This window comes from Seriola aureovittata, chromosome 11 (genome assembly GCF_021018895.1).
Source record: "Seriola aureovittata isolate HTS-2021-v1 ecotype China chromosome 11, ASM2101889v1, whole genome shotgun sequence".
Taxonomy (NCBI): domain Eukaryota; kingdom Metazoa; phylum Chordata; class Actinopteri; order Carangiformes; family Carangidae; genus Seriola; species Seriola aureovittata.
Genome location: NC_079374.1, coordinates 2,221,950 through 2,242,194, shown reverse-complemented (window position 1 = coordinate 2,242,194; position 20,245 = coordinate 2,221,950). Strand labels below are relative to the sequence as shown.

The 20,245-nt window shown below is 42.0% G+C and overlaps 4 protein-coding genes across 4 annotated transcripts in view; all 4 read left to right on the top strand.

Moving 5' to 3' along the window:
- lrch1 (leucine-rich repeats and calponin homology (CH) domain containing 1) overlaps window positions 1–20,245 on the top strand; it is a 313,647-nt gene that overhangs the window by 119,540 nt on the left and 173,862 nt on the right. The window lies entirely within an intron of this gene.
- Window positions 971–2,271, top strand: LOC130177959 (trace amine-associated receptor 13c-like). Its single transcript, XM_056389995.1, has 2 exons — window positions 971–1,191; window positions 1,443–2,271. Exons 1-2 carry the CDS (start codon window positions 971–973, stop codon window positions 2,254–2,256), a joined length of 1,035 nt encoding a protein of 344 aa, XP_056245970.1. The 3' UTR covers window positions 2,257–2,271.
- Window positions 10,841–12,154, top strand: LOC130177960 (trace amine-associated receptor 13c-like). The gene is made up of 2 exons (XM_056389996.1): window positions 10,841–11,013; window positions 11,190–12,154. Exons 1-2 carry the CDS (start codon window positions 10,841–10,843, stop codon window positions 12,004–12,006), a joined length of 990 nt encoding a protein of 329 aa, XP_056245971.1. The 3' UTR covers window positions 12,007–12,154.
- On the top strand, window positions 15,587–16,824 carry LOC130177966 (trace amine-associated receptor 13c-like). The gene is made up of 2 exons (XM_056390000.1): window positions 15,587–15,759; window positions 16,011–16,824. The coding sequence occupies exons 1-2, from the start codon at window positions 15,587–15,589 to the stop codon at window positions 16,822–16,824; spliced, it is 987 nt and encodes a 328-aa protein (XP_056245975.1).

Here is a 20,245-nt window from a genome sequence, read left to right as displayed (position 1 = left end):
CGCCACTAAAATGCCACTGTCTCCACATGCAGCTGCTAAAATGGTTAAAAATTATATTTTAATTAAACTTTAATTTATTTGTGAATTAATTGAATATATTCACAGATATATTTTTTTATTTGTGGAATTTGTTTGTGTGATTGCAAGATATTTTTGTAAGTTTACAAATTTATTGTTTGTAGGACGGTTTTTTATATTTACAGATCACACGTTTACTCACGGATTGTCGATCTTTTCACATAAATATTGAGACAAATCTCACTTCATCAAACTCTTGCTGTCTGGACCAGTTTTTCATGAGACTGTCATTGGTTCCCTGCAGTTCAAGGTGGAAACACTCAGTCATGGTGTTGACTGATCATGATATATCTTGTATTATATTAAAAACATCAAATTGATGTTAACAAGGTTAAAAACTTGATTTTCATCAGAGGGGGTCTTTAACTTGTTCAAACTATGATAAGGATTGGAGGTCTTTTGATGGCTTGCATTGCGCATGATCAAGTGTAATGTTAAATAATTTTGAAAAACAACCCGTTATACTAGTTTTTCCTGAAGCTTCTATGTTGTCTGTGAATGCTGTTTATTTTTTAACTGCAGTTGAAGGGTGTAACAATGCCACCACATGCTGAGCTGGAGTTTGGACTGAGACTTACAGAATATTGTTCAATAAAAAAGAATTAAAGAAATAAAATGAATCAGGTTCAGTTTTTCTTACATTCTACAAAAGATTTAAGATATACATACATTTATTGGGGATACTTTGGGGGTGCTGTGGCCATTTTTGTTGGTCCTCCACCCAAAGGTGCCTAAGTACAAAGAGACATATGGACAATGGCAGAGAATAAACAGGAGGATAGGAGAGACAATGAGACGTTGGCCTTCTGGGAAAGTGATGAAGATGATGTGATGTACAGAGACAGAGAGGAGGGGACAAACTATGTAAATGTGGTAGTGGTGAAGCAGTTATATGACTCAGATTTATTCAGGAAGCTTCCAGAGTTGCAGCTCTCTGAAGATGGTGTCTGAGGACGGAGCAGAGCTCTGCTTTCCACTACTCCTCAACACCTCCTGCAGGAAGCCTGCCTCTCCTTGGCCTGAAGCTGTCCTCCTTCACATTGTGCTGTCCTCCATCTCTCTCCTCACTGTCGCTCTCAACCTGCTCGTCATCGTCTCAATCTCCCACTTCAGGCAGACAAACCTTTCAGCTGAACAGCTTCTGTAGATGTACAAGGAGAATGATCTCAGAGCTTGTTGCACCTTGGCACTAGACTTATATCCTACCTTGGTGATAGTTTTCTATTGTAGTTTAAATTGACTGCACTTTACTACATGGTAACTATAGATGTGGCAGATAAGAAGACATTGTAAATGACTTGGGTTGTTTTGTCATGTAGATATGAGGCCTTGTTGATTCAATGATGTATTTCTTTTCCCTCCAGGCAGCTCCATACTCCCACTAACATCCTCCTCCTCTCTCTGGCTGTCTCAGACTTTCTCGTGGGTCTCCTGCTGATACCGGGAGAAATCATCCTGAACACAGACTGCTGGTTCCTTGGTGATCTGATGTGTTCCCTGTATATTTATATGACCTTCATCATTACCTCTACTTCAGTAGGAGACATGGTGCTCATATCAGTCGACCGTTATGTAGCTATTTGTGACCCTCTGCATTACACCACCAGAGTCACTGAAAGAAGAGTTAAACTCTGTGTTTGTCTGTGTTGGTTCTGTTCTGTTTTCCACAACAGTCTAATTGCAAACGATGACCTGACTCATCCAGACAGACATGATTCCTGTTATGGAGAATGTGTGTTTGTTAGTGATCATACTGCAGGAGCTATTGACCTTTTTTTGACCTTTGTTCTTCCCATCACTCTCATCATAGTTCTGTACATGAGAGTGTTTGTGGTGGCTGTGTCTCAGGCTCGTGCTATGCGCTCTCACATTACAGCTGTCACACTGCAGCGTTCAGTGGCTGTAAGGACAAAGAAATCTGAGCTGAAAGCAGCCAGGACTCTTGGTGTTCTTGTAGTTGTGTTTCTAATGTGTTTCTGCCCATTTTATGTTGATGCTCTTGCAGATGGCTTGCTCAATAACTCATCTTCATCCTTTGTGTACTATCTGTTCTATTTTAACTCCTGTCTAAACCCTATAATCTACGCCTTGTTCTACCCCTGGTTTAGAAAAGTTATCAAACTGGTTGTCACTCTGCAGATTCTGCAGCCTGGCTCCCGTGAGGCCAATGTACTGTAGAGAGGCTGTGAAGTGACTGAGATTACACATGCTCTATGAACAGAGTAATACACATGTTCATGTTGTTCATTGAATGAATGATCAAATACAGGAAGTGAAAATATGATTGTCTGTCTTTAAATCTAAACTGTGTATGAGGAACAATGGCCACACATCCAGCTTTTATTAATAAAGAATGATTTTGTGAGGGTTTCACTCTGTGATCGTTGTGCATTTTCCTCTGTGTTGCTGCTGAATTTTATTATAAGTCATAAGCACCATATTCTCTTTCTAGTTAATAATCCAGTTTAATGTAAAATAGAGAAACTGCAGATTATTTTAAAATGTGATCATAGTCTATCACTGATGATCATTGCAGTTTAATTTCCACAGAAATATTTAAAGTGTCAATCATAGAACAAAGTTAAAGTATAAAAAGGTAAAATGATAGTGAAGAATTTATCTGTAATTTTTGATTTTATTAATTAAATGTATCTTGTACCTCAACAAATAAAATATAAAACATTCGAAATGTAATCTTATGTGTTATTAATTTTTTCACAATAAGTAATATGATTTGACTGATCATCAAAAAGAAAAAGAGACAATAATTACATTGTCATAACTCTCAACATGAAAAACAAAACTACAGATAGTGAAATATAAGTATATATAAAAGTGTACAAGTGTAATGCTCTCAGTCCTACAAATCTTTGTTTCACTATTTAAATACACATCTTTGTTCCCACAGACACACAATTCTAGCCACACAGCAAAGTTAAGACTTTATTAAATAGTGCCAAATAAGAGAAGTTGTCTCAGGACACTTTACATTTAGAGCAGGTCTAGACCGTACTCAGGGGGGGCCTTTCCGTCGCCGTTTTGTTGTCACCTTCTTGCCAGTACGTCGGCGGAAGTCCTGGCTAATAAATAAATGGGACTCTATGAGGACTGACTCGCTGTTAGAGCCAGCCTCAAGCAACCATTTGAAGAAGTTCAGTTTTTGTAAATCTGTGTTGGTTTTAGAACTGAGATCCACAAATGCCTTTTCACTTGACAAATAGACAATTGATTCACATTTATGTTGTTGAAAATTGTAAATGTGAGAAAGATATTTACAAATAATTTTTATTCATTTGTAAATGAATTGAATATATTCACAGATATTTTGTTTTTTATGGAATTTGTTTGTTTGCAAAATGTTTTTGTGAGTTTACAATTTCATTTTTTGAAAGAAGATTCACACATTAACACGAGGATTGTTGATCTATTCACACAAATACTGAAACAAATCCACCTCCATAATGACATGAAACTCAGTATCTTGATCTGTTTTTATAAGACTGTCATTGGTTCCCTGCAGTTCAAGGTGGAAACACTCATTTACAGTGTTGTCTGATTATTTTGCTCATGATGTGTCCTGTATTATATAAAAAATATCTTATAGATGTTAACAGGGTTAAAAGCTTGATTTTCATCGGAGGAGGTCTTTAACTTGTGGCTGGCTAGTGCTAGCATGTTGCTGGTTACCAAGTTTATCCACGTTTCGACCCAAAAGTTCTTCAGGAACTCAAGGTTCCTGTGGCCCATTGTTGCATGCGTTTCCACCGCGGCTTAAAATCCCCGGAAGATTATGCAAATCAGGCCGATGAAGTATGGAAAAGCAATGGAGGTAAATGCACTACGCCTCCAGTCCAGTATACGGGACCAATTTCATCCCATATTGATTCAATACAGGGCCCAGCATTTTATTTTTGAATACATTATTTCTTATGTTAATCACTTAGTTTGCATTTACAGAGTTCTGGTAACTGGGGGTTTACACACTCCACTCTCAAAGGTGTGTATGTCCCGATACACCTACTCAGCTGTCTGACCACAACTGAATGAGGGTTTTCTGTGTCATGTTCGGTGTAAGTAGGACCTTGTAGTGACTCTGTGAAAGCTACACTTAACCTTGAAAAAGTGACTGTACGATAGACACAAGGGGATTCCCTAAATGTTTTTAGTGCAATCTGTCTGGAGGGACTCTGTGTCTATCCGAATGTCTGTGAGGAACATCTTCTCCATCTCTGTCTTCTGCACCCCCAGTCTTGGGAACTTTGGTTGGTGCCGCTGATAGTCTCTATCACTGTCAGACACATCGGAGAACACTGGAAGGCCTTCATCCATGATATTTGGCATGCTCTCTGGAAGCTCAGGGAGTCTCCCAGTGGAGTATCTTGATTCTGACTGTGTTCCAGACAGGTTTCCTCCTTACAGTTCTGTTTCAGGTAGTGTTTCTCTTTCAGTTCCTCTTCAGGTAAGGATTCTCTTCTGGGCCTGAAGCAACGTCAGCTATTGGACTAGCTGGAGCATCGACAGGTAAGTCTTGTTCAGGTAAACTAATCTCAGGTGAGTTAGTTAGAGGGGGTGAGTTTTCAGACTCTATGACCCTGGCTTCCGGATCAGTTGCTTTGTCTGCGCCTATAGGGAGCTCAGGGAGTGTCAACAGATGTTGCCTGAGGGATTTGCTCAGTTGGAGGTTTGGATGAGAGGGTCCCAGCAGAGCTCCTATTTACTCCATCCTTTGTGAGGTAGGTATTTCCATTGAGCTCAGTTTGGTATGGATGCCAATTACCTTCCACTGTTGAAGAAGATTCACTCAAGTCCTTAGTTCCAAGTTTGCTGTAGTGATGCAAGTTTATTGGTATCCAAGGATACGGTGAGCCAATTGACACAGAGTGGGTCTGAGCAGTAGACTGACCTAGAGTGAAGGGCTGGGGGGCAGTTACACAGTTGAAGAGGGGGGGGAATCAACAGTATGTAAATACAGTTGACTTGGGGTTACAAACGTGTGGTCAGACAGGATAACAAGGTGATCAAAAGGTGTAAAAACAAAAGGTAATGTCCTCTAGAGGCCATACAGTCAGTCCCGTCAGTCCCATGACAGGAGCTGACTCTGGTTTATCGGCTGTGTGCTGGAAGACTTGCTCTGGGCTACCCACAGAAGTTGTCTCTCCTGTAACTGCTTCTTCTTGGCTGCAACCAAGGCTTGATTAGGAGGCTTGTCGCAATTTGGTACAATGTTCCCCTGTCTCACCACACCGGAAGCAATACCAGGGTCTTAGCCTCCCATGCAGCATTCTGGCTGTAGTGGGGACTGAAGAGCTACTTGTCCCCCCGCATATATCTGCTTCAGCAGGGACAAGAGAAGGAGCAGTCTGGTCTCTGCCTTTAAGGCTGCCATCTGACTCTGTAGCTCTGCTAATTGTCTCTTTAGATCCTGGACAAGATGATCAAGCTGGGACGGACTAATCTGGGATCTAGATGTCTGGTGGTTCTGTGTCTTTAGACCCGCTATTTGACTCTGAAGCCCGGCCACTTGTTTTTTCAGGTTCTGGGTGTCACAGAGCATGTCCGCTGTGGGATTATTCTGTTGTGGTGTTTACTCTTGTCCTCTTCACAGGTGCAGGCGCATGAAGAAATGTTGCAGCTCGTTGCTTCAGGGTCCCGAGGTGTTGCCTCATGCAAGCCGCCTTAGAAGCCTGTCTGTCTTCCTCTATGTGCAGGAGCAAGAAAATTCTAGAAAAGATGGTGGGTTATGCTTCCTCTGCTCCAAGTGAAGAGTAGTGAGCACAGTGCTGGCCGGCCAACCTCTGCAGAACTGCCTCAGTAGGTGTTCGTCTTGATTGGTGGAGGCCACTCCCCCTCTTTCAACAGCCTGACTGAGAATCACCTGCAGCTGGTTGAAGTAGTGAGAGGGCTTCTCCCCAGCATCCTGTAATGTATTCATGAATTTGGCAAAAACCTCTTCACCATCATCAACAGTGCCGAAAGCAGAGTCCAACTGCTGCAAGCAATCAGTGGGAAAAGCTTGAGGACCCAACTGTTTCAGTATATCAGCTGCGGGGGAGAGGAGACTTTCAAGTATTTTCCTTGTTCTGTGTAGGTCGGATATGGCTGGGTCTTTAAGAATGAGCTCAACATTCGCTCGCCAAGTCTTGTAATCTACTTCACTGCTGGGGTGCGGGCACTTCCCAGAGAAAGATTGAAGTCTATTAGATGCGTGAACTGGCGAGGAAACATCTGCCTTCCTTACAAAATGCTCCACCACTACTCTCTGTATTTCAGGTGGGTTGACATCATTGATTCTGAGGATGGAAGAGGTCTTTATTCCGGTCGAGATGTGTGGAATACGATCCTCTTCGACCCTTGGAGTAAACCTAACTTCGAAGTAAAAGAAGGTGCGGCTTGGATTAAGTTAACAGGAGGCACAGCAGATGTATGGACAAGGTAATGGACTGCTGCATTTTGATCAAAAGCCTGTGGAGCTGTACAGGTGAGCTAAGAGAGTTCTGTTGCAAGGAGTTCTTCTAGCATCTTGCCGGTTGCTTGTGCAACTGCCTGCAACTGTTCAAGGTAGGTCTTGGTAGTGGTGCTACTTACTTCTGGGGCATACACATCCGCTAACGCTCTCAGGTGGTAGCATGCTCCTTCTCCACCCTGGTGCTTGCATGTGCCTGGTAACAGAGGCTTGAGTTATTGAATTGCAGTGTTGTCAGTGTATTCAACCACTACGTGTTCATTAGGAGCATCTATGCTAACGAATCTAGCAATAGAGCCATGTTGTTTCAGATGCTCAACTAATTCTTTGTCAGATTCCCCATTAAGGGACCCGCTAATGATAAGAGTTCTGAACCTTAATATTAGCAGACTTAATGTCATCCATTGTAATTTTGGTATATTTTTGTATCACCAGTACTACTCGATAAGCCCAATTTCTCCTGGCTGGCTCGCCAAGTTTTTCTGTAACAATCAGAAGTAGTTTATATCTTTAAAACCTCTAAGTTGCAAGTAAGAGAAGAATAAACAATCACAATATGGACCAACATCTCAGAAGTTCTAGGTCGCTCGGGAGAAATGGCTACCAGGCAGCAAAGGTGAACCATCATACAGACTCGGCAGATAAGGTTAAAAGGAGAAATATAAATACTTATTTTTCTGATCTGTTTCTTTTTTTTTCTTCTTTGAATGTGTGTCAGTTTTGTTTCAGACCAACATTCACAAAAGAGTAACTATAACAAGGATATATCAGTTTCACATTATATCAAAATAACCAAAAACATTACCGTATAACCATCACTTGTTTCTTTTCAGGTTTTAATCAGGAAGTCACTCGTGTGGTAAGTATATTTATTTCATTTGCTTTTTCTTCATTTATTATTGTTTATGTATATGTATAATTTTGTTAGATATGCTTTTTTTAGTTCACCGTATTATTAGTAAAGCACTCATTAAATTATTTGCTCCTATTTTAGACCTATTATAATTTCATAAATCCTATTTGAAAGTGGCTCTAATTCAACAGGTGATCATTTTTTTCCCTTATTAGTAGTATACCTCAACTCAAATACTACACATTTCCCTTAATGGAACTTGATAACCAACAAAATAAACAAAGAAACATTCTTTTCAACCCGTACTACAGATTACTTAAAACACTCAGAACAATTCAACTCTTCTTTAAACTATCCATAAGATAGTGGACCAGAATTCAGTTCAGTGAGTTACTGTGTAAGTCCATTTATGGCTGTCAATTCAACTCCTTTTAATCTGGTGTGGGCCAATTGAATGGGATTGTCCTACCATGTTAGTTGAACAGCCATAATTCAAGCATCTCGTCTTTTCGTTAGATTCAGCTCATGGGTTCAGCTTGCCACTCCAGGACCAACTACACCTCTCTCCCAACAGAAGCGAGCTGGGCTGAAGATTCTCAGGATCTTGTAGAATCATATACTTGAAAACATCAAAAGATCAAAAGACCGAAAATGAAGATAAAGACCTGGCCTTGTACCAACAAAACAGTAAAATTATTAGTACATAGTTCAAATGTATTCTTCCATATTTAAAGTCACTACAGCAGTGTTTTTGTTGTGTTTTTCCTACTTTAAAAAATGGCAAGATACCTTGTATTATTCAACTGTAATCTCTGTTACCTTAAAATAAAATTGTCACTGCTCTTAACACTTGTCATGTCATATTTCTCTCATTTAGACTCAAAAATGCACTCTCTATGGCATTTACACATAACACTGCATAAACTTAGCCTCAGCTCACTTAAGCTTGAACTAGCAAGAAGCACCTTATCACAATATGGCTAGTAAAACATCTTAAAATTAACCCACATAAGCATTAGCTTCCCCCGCTAGCGCGGCTAATATTTACACAGCTAACGCTAGCGCGAATAACGGTTGCTAACGCTAGCGCTAACGTCGGCCGATACTATCGCTGGCTAACGCTAACGTTTTTAACACTATCACATGATTTTCATGTGTTCAACAGCTTATTAGCTTCACATTACCATCACAGCAAACTGCTAATGACACATCTCATTCAACTCACCGAGGCTTTTCCTTCGGCAATTAGCAGCAGGATTGTTACTACCACCGGTCTTTTTAAGGGTCGGTGAATCTGGCTGGGGAAGATATTTTCCTTTACACTCAATATCAGAATTTTAGAAAGCTGATAAATCACTATTAAGCACACATTTATTTTACTTGCTCGTGCTACTGCGTTCGCTGTATCAAGGCACGTCTGTCTCGATAGCTGCCCACGTAGGAAAAGAAAGTGTGCCGTGTCTCAGCACGTTCCCATCAGCTACAGAAGGGGTGAGTTTAACCCTTTGATTGACGTGGGTAACATCAATAACCATGAAATATCCTCAAAATCAGATCCTCCAACCATAGATTCACCTTCTCACAGTTTTATATTATTTCACTCATTATTTCTGCTAAGTAACATTACTTATATCAAGGTTATATAAATATATTTTTTCAATAACCATCTCTATATTTTATTCACACATCACACATTATCTTGATTATCCTGCTATATTTCTTATATTAATCACTTAGTTTGCATTTACAGAGTTCTGGTAACCGGGGGTTACCAAAGAGCTGAGGTTCTAGGTTCCACTCCTCACCTTTGCCATGATCTTTGAGTAGTTAGCTGAAATTAGTTTCCTCGATAGGGTAGCTGGGCTCACGCATAAATACAGGTTAAGGAGCTCAAACAACTGGAGGGGGTTTGGAGTAAAGCCACTGGTCCTTTATGTTGAAATCTGTACTATGATAAAGATTGGAGGGCTTTTGATGGCTTGCGTTGTGCATTAGTGGATCAAGTGTAATGTTAAATAATTTTGAAAAACAACCCGTTATACTAGTTTTTCCTGAAGCTTCTATGTTGTCTGTGAATGCTGTTTATTTTTTAACTGCAGTTGAAGGGTGTAACAATGCCACCACATGCTGAGCTGGAGTTTGGACTGAGACTCACAGAATATTGTTCAATAAAAAAGAATTAAAGAAATAAAATGAATCAGGTTCAGTTTTTCTTACATTCTACAAAAGCTATAAGATATACATACATTTATTGGGGATACTTTGGGGGTGCTGTGGCCATTTTTGTTGGTCCTCCACCCAAAGGTGCCTAAGTACAAAGAGACATATGGACAATGGCAGAGAATAAACAGGAGGATAGGAGAGACAATGAGACGTTGGCCTTCTGTGAAAGTGATGAAGATGATGTGACGTACAGAGACAGAGAGGAGGGGACAAACCATGTCGACTGTCGCTCTCAACCTGCTCGTCATCGTCTCAATCTCCCACTTCAGGCAGACAAACTTCTCAACTGAAACTATTTTTAAAAAATTTTTTAAATTATTTTTTTGGGCCTTTTATGCCTTTATTGACAGTACAGTAGAGAGACAGGAAATGGGGAGGCAGAGTGAGGTGGAAAGACATGCAGCGAGGACCTTAGCCTCTGCATAAGGGGCGGATGCTCAACCAACTGAGCTACTCGACGCCCCGAACCTACTCTTTGTTAACTTCAACTTCTACAAGGAGAATGGTCTTAGAGCTTGTTGGACCTTGGCACTATACTTTTATACTATCTTTTGAATTGTAGTTTCAATCTTTTACTTTTTAACAGTTGTTTTGTCATGTAGATATGAGGCCTTGTTGATTCAATGATGTATTTCTTTTCTCTCCAGGCAGCTCCACACTCCCACTAACATCCTCCTCCTCTCTCTGGCTGTCTCAGACTTTCTCGTGGGTCTCCTGCTGATGCCGGTAGAAATCCTTCTGAACACAGTCTGCTGGTTCCTTGGTGATCTGATGTGTTCCCTGTCTAACTGTCTGTCCCACATTACCTCTACTTCAGTAGGAGACATATGAACACCACCTCTCGCTTCAAACTGCTGTGGGCTGTGAATCTACATTACGAATATGTGGACCAGAAAATTTCCTGTCAGAACAGAAATCTTGCAACACTAAAGTAACTGGTTGAAGTTCTGTCAAATCACACTTACATACATTTCTTGGGGGAAACTATGGTGGTGTAATGACCATTCTCGCTAGACCTCCACCCAATGGTGCCTAGGTACAGAGGGACGTATGGACAAGAGAGAGTAGTGAATAAACAAAGGGAGATACGAGAGACAGACAGAGAGAGAGAGAGAGAGAGAGAGAAAGAGAGAGAGGGAGGGAGAGAGAGAGAGAGAGAGAGAGGCAGGCTTTATATGAATCAGTTTTGTTCAGAAAACTTCCAGAGCTGCAGCTCTCTGAAGATGGAGGTTGAGGACGGAGCAGAGCTCTGCTTTCCACTACTCCTCAACACCTCTTGCAGGAAGCCTGCCTCTCCTTGGCCTGAAGCTGTGCTCCTTCGCATTGTGCTGTCCTCCATCTCTCTCCTCACTGTCGCTCTCAACCTGCTCGTCATCGTCTCAATCTCCCACTTCAGGCAGACAAACCTTTCAGCTGAACAGCTTCTGTAGATGTACAAGGAGAATGATCTCAGAGCTTGTTGCACCTTGGCACTAGACTTATATCCAACCTTGGTGATAGTTTTGTATTGTAGCTTAAATTGACTACACTTTAGTATACTATGTTTTAATGATGTATTTCTTTTCTCTCCAGGCAGCTCCACACTCCCACTAACATCCTCCTCCTCTCTCTGGCTGTCTCAGACTTTCTCGTGGGTCTCCTGCTGATGCCGGTAGAAATCATCCTGAACACAGTCTGCTGGTTCCTTGGTGATCTGATGTGTTCCCTGTATAATTATGTGTCCTTCATCATTACCTCTACTTCAGTAGGAGACATGGTGCTCATATCGGTCGACCGTTATGTAGCTATTTGTGACCCTCTGCATTACACCACCAGAGTCACTGAGAGAAGAGTTAAACTCTGTGTTTGTCTGTGTTGGTTCTGTTCTGTTCTCTACAACAGTCTGATCGTAAAGGATGACCTGACTCATCCAGACAGACATGACTCCTGTTATGGAGAATGTGTGATTGTTATTGATCATACTGCCGGAGCTGTTGACCTTGTTTTGACCTTTGTTCTTCCCATCACTGTCATCATAGTTCTGTACATGAGAGTGTTTGTGGTGGCTGTGTCTCAGGCTCGTGCCATGCGCTCTCACATTACAGCTGTCACACTGCAGCGTTCAGTGGCTGTAACCACAAAGAAATCTGAGTTGAAAGCAGCCAGGACTCTTGGTGTTCTTGTAGTTGTGTTTCTAATGTGTTTTTGCCCATTTTATGTTGTTACTCTTGTAGGAGATGACTTGATCAATAACTCATATTCATCCTGTGTGCTCTATATCTTCTATTTGAACTCCTGTCTAAACCCTATAATCTACGCCTTGTTTTACCCCTGGTTTAGAAAAGTTATCAAACTGGTTGTCACTCTGCAGATTCTGCAGCCTGGCTCCCGTGAGGCCAACGTACTGTAGAGAGGCTGTGGAGTGACTGAGATTACACCTGCTCTATGAACACAGTAATGAATAAGGTCACAGTGTTCTGTGAGTGTAAATTATATGTTGATAAAAACATCTTTTTTAATCATGTTGTTCAATATGTGAATTCACAAAGTCAAGACATTAAAATATACCCCTGTCAATCTACAACTCTACAGTATATGAACATAACAAACAACATTTGACACTGTTATTTCAGGAACGTTGTATGTTGCTATACTCATCAGTTTCCTATAACCTGTGTCATCTTAAAGTAATCTCACATTGTTCATGTAATTTTATAAATCAGTTGTATGATCGATATTTTAAATCAAACATTAATCTATAACAAATGACTCACTGGCTGCTGCAGATATAAAACCTGTATGTTTTCAGTCATTGGTAGTCCTAAGGCTCATATTCAGCTTTTGGTATGACAGTAGGGTTTTATTTCCCTGTGTCACTGATGAGAGTCATAAGCACCATGGACAATTTCCCTGTTTCATATAATCTGTGAATTGAGCAATGGGTTAATTAATCAATATGTAATACACATTTAATAGTATATCTAAGGAAACCCTTTGTAGAAAGACGCAATTCAACACATCAACAGAGCCACTAAAGGGATATTTTCACACAAAGCTGTAGCATAGCTGCTTTACTCAGTGCTTTAAGTCATTTCAGAAAGACACACACCAATTATCAAATTGATCAATGACAGTATTTATATTGCTTTTGCTTCACAACTCAAATACAACATTCATTTTCTTGGGTCAGCTGCATTTTTCCTTCTCCATTATTATGCTATCGTTTTAAAATCAACTTAAACTGTTTCCAAATGACTCAAAATAAACCAATATTCCTGTCATCCCCGGTTAATATCATTTGAGATATTAACTCAAGATGCATTCAAAATGATGCTGTGCCTCACTCTACACCATGTTTAACAAGAGTAAGCCGCTACAGTTGGTTTAAATAGGTAGGTTTAAATGTCAGTGTGGGTATAATGCAATAAAGGGACTTCAAATGTCAGTTAAAATGTAATTTTCTTTAATGGAGTATAAGACATCAAACGCTTTGAAATTTGACACCCCTTTCAAGATCATAATAACAATCACAATAACTAAATACATAAATCAGAGTGTGCAATGATGATGAGGTGGAATGTCAGTGCTGGCAGGGTGGGGTTGGTACAGGATAGACCCACTGGGCTCACCCATATGCTCTGTATGAGCTGTGGAACCCAACTGATGCTCCCTTTGGTTGTGGTTGTGTATATGAACAGCAGTATTCACCCTGCAAACAGAGTGTCTTATGTAAGGCAACATATACAGTGCAACTTGGTTTCTCCATAGTTTTGGCCAAAGACTGTGTTTGGGTTGAATGGCCTGAGTGATGGTTTCTTACTTGACACCAGTGCTAATCATGGGTTCGTCTGAGCATCAGCTAATTCAATTCAGTTTCATTTGTATAGCACCAAATCATGATAAACATTATCTCAAGGCACTTTACAAGGTAAGGTCAAGACCGATTATCATGGAGAGAAACCCAACGGTTTCCACAATGAGCAACAGTGGGAAGGAAAAACTCCCTAGTAACAAGAAGAAACCTCCAGAAGAACCGTATTCAGGGTGGGCCACCATATGCCTCGACCATTTGGGCTCATTGGTGTACTTGGTACAAGAGTACACAAGGCCAAAGAGAGTTGATCAACTTTGTAGTTGTATCATCAGTCATATATCCTGGAAACTTGGTGAGGACAGGAGAATTCATTTGTACCCAACTTGCAACCATCCTGTCGTACAACACCATTTCACACCCATGTCTCTGAATACCTTAATAAATATAGTGTGACACTTATGACCTTCTGGTGCTTAACATTCCTACCAAATTTCTTAAACAAACTGTCATAACTGGTGGGGACTTGCATCAGGATACTGGAGAGACTCCAAGGGAGACATAGTAAACCCAAACATATAGTAAGGGTGAACTGGAAATGTCTGGGGTAGACTCTTGTTTCCAATGTCTTTATCTGGAACAGGAGCGAAAGACCTTGGGCGGATGGCCTGGAGGCTGGGCAGAAAGGTGGAACTGATTGGGAGGATGACAAGACAGGCGGCACCATTTAAGAGGATGACCAGTATACCTCTGGAAGTTAAGATGGAGGGTGATGCTGTAGATGGGTCCGAAGACTGAGCAGGAGGGCGATGGCAGATCCCCTCTGGAGACCAGCAACAAGACTGGAGGTTAGTAAAGGGAGCTGGCACAGGACGATTCTGCTGCGGGTTGGTTGCAGGCCGCAGGAAAGTCTGACCACTGGTGTACAGAACCAGAGCCGATCAGCTGGAGGTAAGACTGGATGTTAGGAAAGACGGCCAACTGGTGGTCCGGTTGTGGTTCAGCAGGGATGTAAGACTTGCAACCAGGAGCAGCAATCGGCTGGGTTGCCAATGCAGCCAATCAGCCAGATCAGTCATTGCTGGAGCAGGCGAGGCATCAGCTGGGTTGGTTGACTCTCAAGCAGACTCAGGAACAGGAGAGGCATTGACTAGAATCCCAAACATAAACAGGTGAAGCCGAGGCTCACGTTGGCTACTGGAAACCTGGCGCTGAGGCTGCTTTGGGGATCAATGCATCCATGACCTTTACTTCTTTCTTGGGGCCCCAATTCCTAGATTTGCGGGGGCAATGGGCAAGCAAGTCCTCAAGAAAGGTGACTGCTAGGTTTCTTCAGGTTCAGGATCAGACAGAACACTGGTCGACTGGACAGCAGGAACATGCAGGTGGCTAACTGGGTCAGATTAAGTACTGACTAGAGGCTAGCTGACAGGGAGGCTGGCTGAAGGCCAGCATGCTGGTGGCTAGCTGGCTGGGGCACGGGCTGAAGACTAGCAGACCTGAGGCTAACTGACATGAGTGCTAGCTGGAGGCTAGCAGGACCAAGGCTAGCCAACCAGGATGCAGCAGACTCTGGAAAAGGCTGGTGGCTTGTCAACTGTGAGATTGTTTGGGAATACCAGTTCTTTCTGAAGCTTCTGATTCCTAAATGTCTAAGTGCCTGATAAATTTGAATAACTGGATGTCTTCGTCTTTGGTGTGGATGTTAGCTTACATCCAAATTGCCCTTCAAGGAAGCACCTGCATGTTTCTTGGTGCTTCTCCATTCCTGATCCTCACTTTTTTCACGGGGCTCTGACTTTGTGTCAATGGCTGTCGGGCTCTCGCTTCAAACAGCTGTGGGCTGTGAATCTGCATTACAAATATGTGGACCAGAAAATGTCCTGTCAGAACAGAAATCTTGCAACACTAAAATAAATGATTGAAGTTCTTTCAAATCACACTTACATACATTTCTTGGGGGAAACTATGGTGGTGTAATGACCATTCTCATTGGTCCTCCACCCAATGGTGCCTAGGTACAGAGGGACGTATGGACAAGAGAGAGTAGTGAATAAACAAAGGGAGATACAAGAGAGAGTGAGAGAGAGAGAGAGAGAGAGAGAGAGAGAGAGAGAGAGGCAGGCTTTATATGTATCAGTTTTGTTCAGAAAGCTTCCAGAGCTGCAGCTCTCTGAAGATGGAGGTTGAGGACGGAGCAGAGCTCTGCTTTCCACTACTCCTCAACACCTCCTGCAGGAAGCCTGCCTCTCCTTGGCCTGAAGCTGTGCTCCTTAACATTGTGCTGTCCTTCATCTCTCTCCTCACTGTCGCTCTCAACCTGCTCGTCATCGTCTCAATCTCCCACTTCAGGCAGACAAACCTTTCAGCTGAACAGCTTCTGTAGATGTACAAGGAGAATTATCTTAGAGCTTGTTGCATCTTGGCACTACACTTATATCCTACCTTGGTGATAGTTTTGTATTGTAGTTTAAATTGATTACACTTTACTACATGGTAACTATAGATGTGGCAGATAAGAAGACATTGTAAATGACTTGGGTTGTTTTGTCATATAGCTATGAGGCCTTGTTGGTGTAATGATGTATTTCTTTTCCCTCCAGGCAGCTCCACACTCCCACTTACATCCTCCTCCTCTCTCTGGCTGTCTCAGACTTTCTCGTGGGTCTCCTGCTGATGCCGGGAGAAATCATCCTATACACAGGCTGCTGGTTCCTTGGTGATCTGATGTGTTCCCTGTGTAACTGTCTGTCCCTCATCATTACCTCTACTTCAGTAGGAGACATGGTGCTCATATCAGTCGACCGTTATGTAGCTATTTGTGACCCACTGCATTACACCACCAGAGTCACTGAGAGAAGAGTTAAACTCTGTGTTTGTCTGTGTTGGTTCTGTTCTGTTTTCTACAGCAGTCTGATCGTAAAGGATGAGCTGACTCATCCAGACAGACATGACTCCTGTTATGGAGAATGTGTGATGGTCTTTGATCATATTGCAGGAGCTGTTGACCTTGTTTTGACCTTTGTTCTTCCCATCACTGTCATCATATTTCTGTACATGAGAGTGTTTGTGGTGGCTGTGTCTCAGGCTCGTGCCATGCGCTCTCACATTACAGCTGTCACACTGCAGCGTTCAGTGGCTGTAACCACAAAGAAATCTGAGCTGAAAGCAGCCAGGACTCTTGGTGTTCTTGTAGTTGTGTTCCTAATGTGTTTCTGTCCACTTTATGTTGATGCTCTTGCAGATGACTTGATCAATGACTCATCTTCAGCATTTGTGTACCATCTGTTCTATTTTAACTCCTGTCTAAACCCTATAATCTACGCCTTGTTTTACCCCTGGTTTAGAAAAGTTATCAAACTGGTTGTCACTCTGCAGATTCTGCAGCCTGGCTCCCGTGAGGCCAACGTACTGTAGAGAGGCTGTGGAGTGACTGAGATTACACCTGCTCTATGAACACAGTAATGAATAAGGTCACAGTGTTCTGTGAGTGTAAATTATATGTTGATAAAAACATATTTTTTAATCATGTTGTTCAATATGTGAATTCACAAAGTCAAGACATTAAAATATACCCCTGTCAATCTACAACTCTACAGTATATGAACATAACAAACAACATTTGACACTGTTATTTCAGGAACGTTGTATGTTGCTATACTCATCAGTTTCCTATAACCTGTGTCATCTTAAAGTGATCTCACATTGTTCATGTAATTTTATGAATCATTTGTATAATCGATATTTTAAATCAAACTTTAAACTATAACAAATGACTCACTGGCTGCTGCAGATATAAAACCTGTATGTTTTCAGTCATTGGTAGTCCTAAGGCTCATATTCAGCTTTTGGTATGACAGTAGGGTTTTATTTCCCTGTGTCACTGATGAGAGTCATAAGCACCATGGACAATTTCCCTGTTTCATATAATCTGTGAATTGAGCTATGGGTTAATTAATCAATATGTAATACACATTTAATCGCATTTCTAAGGAAACCCTTTGTAGAAAGACGCAATTCAACACATCACATCACATCACATCACATCAACAGAGCCACTAAAGGGATGTTTTCACACAAAGCTGTAGCATAGCTGCTTTACTCAGTGCTTTAAGTCATTTCAGAAAGACACACACCAATTATCAAATTGATCAATGACAGTATTTATATTGCTTTTGCTTCACAACTAAGATACAACATTCATTTACTTGGGTCAGCTGCATTTTTCCTTCTCCATTATTATTCTATCGTTTTAAAATCAACTTAAACTGTTTTCAAATGACTCAAAATAAACCAATATTCCTGTCATCCCCGGTTAATATCATTTGAGATATTAACTCAAGATGCATTCAAAATGATGCTGTGCCTCACTCTACACCATGTTTAACAAGAGTAAGCCGCTACAGTTGGTTTAAATAGGTAGGTTTAAATGTCAGTTTGGGTATAATGCAATAAAGGAACTTCAAATGTCAGTTAAAATGTAATTTTCTTTAATGGAGTATAAGGCATCAAACGCTTTGAAATTTGATACCCTTTCTAGATCATAATAACAATCACAATAACTAAATACATAAATCAGAGTGTGCAATGATGATGAGGTGGAATGTCAGTGCTGGCAGGGTGGGGTTGGTACAGGATAGACCCACTGGGCTCACCCATATGCTCTGCATGAGCTGTGGAACCCAACTGATGCTCCCTTTGGTTCTGGTTGTGTATATGAACAGCAGTATTCACCCTGCAAACAGAGTGTCTTATGTAAGGCAACATATACAGTGCAACTTGGTTTCTCCATAGTTTTGGCCAATGACTGTGTTTGGGTTGAATGGCCTGAGTGATGGTTTCTTACTTGACACCAGTGCTAATCATGGGTTCGTCTGAGCATCAGCTAATTCAATTCAGTTTCATTTGTATAGCACCAAATCATGATAAACATTATCTCAAGGCACTTTACAAGGTAAGATCAAGACCTATTATCATGAAAAGAAACCCAACGGTTTCCACAATGAGCAACAGTGGGAAGGAAAAACTCCCTAATAACAAGAAGAAACCTCCAGCAGAACCGTATTCAGGGTGGGCCACCATATGCCTCGACCATTTGGGCTCATTGGTGTACTTGGTACCAGAGTACACAAGGCCAAAGAGAGTTGATCAACTTTGTAGTTGTATCATCAGTCATATATCCTGGAAACTTGGTGAGGACAGGAGAATTCATTTGTACCCAACTTGCAACCATCCTGTCGTACAACACCATTTCACACCCATGTCTCTGAATACCTTAATAAATATAGTGTGACACTTATGACCTTCTGGTGCTTAACATTCCTACCAAATTTCTTAAACAAACTGTGATAACTGGTGGGGACTTGCATCAGGATACTGGAGAGACTCCAAGGGAGACATAGTAAACCCAAACATATAGTAAGGGTGAACTGGAAATGTCTGGGGTAGACTCTTGTTTCCAATGTCTTTATCTGGAACAGGAGCGAAAGACCTTGGGCGGATGGCCTGGAGGCTGGGCAGAAAGGTGGAACTGATTGGGAGGATGACAAGACAGGCGGCACCGTTTAAAAGGATGACCAGTATACCTCTGGAAGTTAAGATGGAGGGTGATGCTGTAGATGGGTCCGAAGACTGAGCAGGAGGGCGATGGCAGATCCCCTCTGGAGACCAGCAACAAGACTGGAGGTTAGTAAAGGGAGCTGGCACAGGACGATTCTGCTGCGGGGTTGGTTGCAGGCCGCAGGAAAGTCTGACCACTGGTGTACAGAACCAGAGCCGATCAGCTGGAGGTAAGACTGGATGTTAGCAAAGACGGCCAACTGGTGGTCCGGTTGTGGTTCAGCAGGGATGTAAGACTTGCAACCAGGAGCAGCAATCGGCTGGGTTGCCAATGCAGCCAATCAGCCAGATCCGTCAATGCTGGAGCAGGCGAGGCATCAGTTGGGTTGGTTGACTCTCAAGCAGACTCAGGAACAGGAGAGGCATTGACTAGAATCCCAAACATAAACAGGTGAAGCCGAGGCTCACGTTGGCTACTGGAAACCTGGCACTGAGGCTGCTTTGGGGATCAATGCATCCATGACCTTTACTTCTTTCTTGGGGCCCCAATTCCTAAATATGCGGGGGCAATGGGAAAGTACGTCCCCAAAAAACGGGACTACTCAGTGTCCTCAGGTTCAGGATCAGACAGAACACTGGTCGACTTGACAGCAGGAACATGCAGGTGGCTAACTGGGTCAGATTAAGTACTGACTAGAGGCTAGCTGACAGGGAGGCTGGCTGAAGGCCAGCATGCTGGTGGCTAGCTGGCTGGGGCATGGGCTGAAGACTAGCACACCTGAGGCTAACTGACATGAGTGCTGGCTGGAGGCTATCAGGCCCAAGGCTAGCCAACCAGGATGCAGCAGACTCTGGAAAAGGCTGGTGGCTTGTCAACTGCGAGATTGTCTGGGAATACCATTTTTTTCTGAAGCTTCTGATTCCTAAATGTCTATGTGCCTGATAAATTTGAATAACTGGATGTCTTCATCTTTGGTGTGGATGTTAGCTTACATCCAAATTGGCCTCAACATTAAATATGGTGGCTGAGGTTCAAGGAAGCTCCTGCATGTTTCTTGGTGCTTCTCCATTCCTGATCCTCGCTTTTTTCACGGGGCTCTGACTTTGTGTCAATGGCTGTCGGGCTCTCGCTTCAAACTGCTGTGGGCTGTGAATCTACATTACGAATATGTGGACCACAAAATTTCCTGTCAGAACAGAAATCTTGCAACACTAAAGTAACTGGTTGCAGTTCTGTCACACTTACATACATTTCTTGGGGGAAACTATGGGGGTTTAT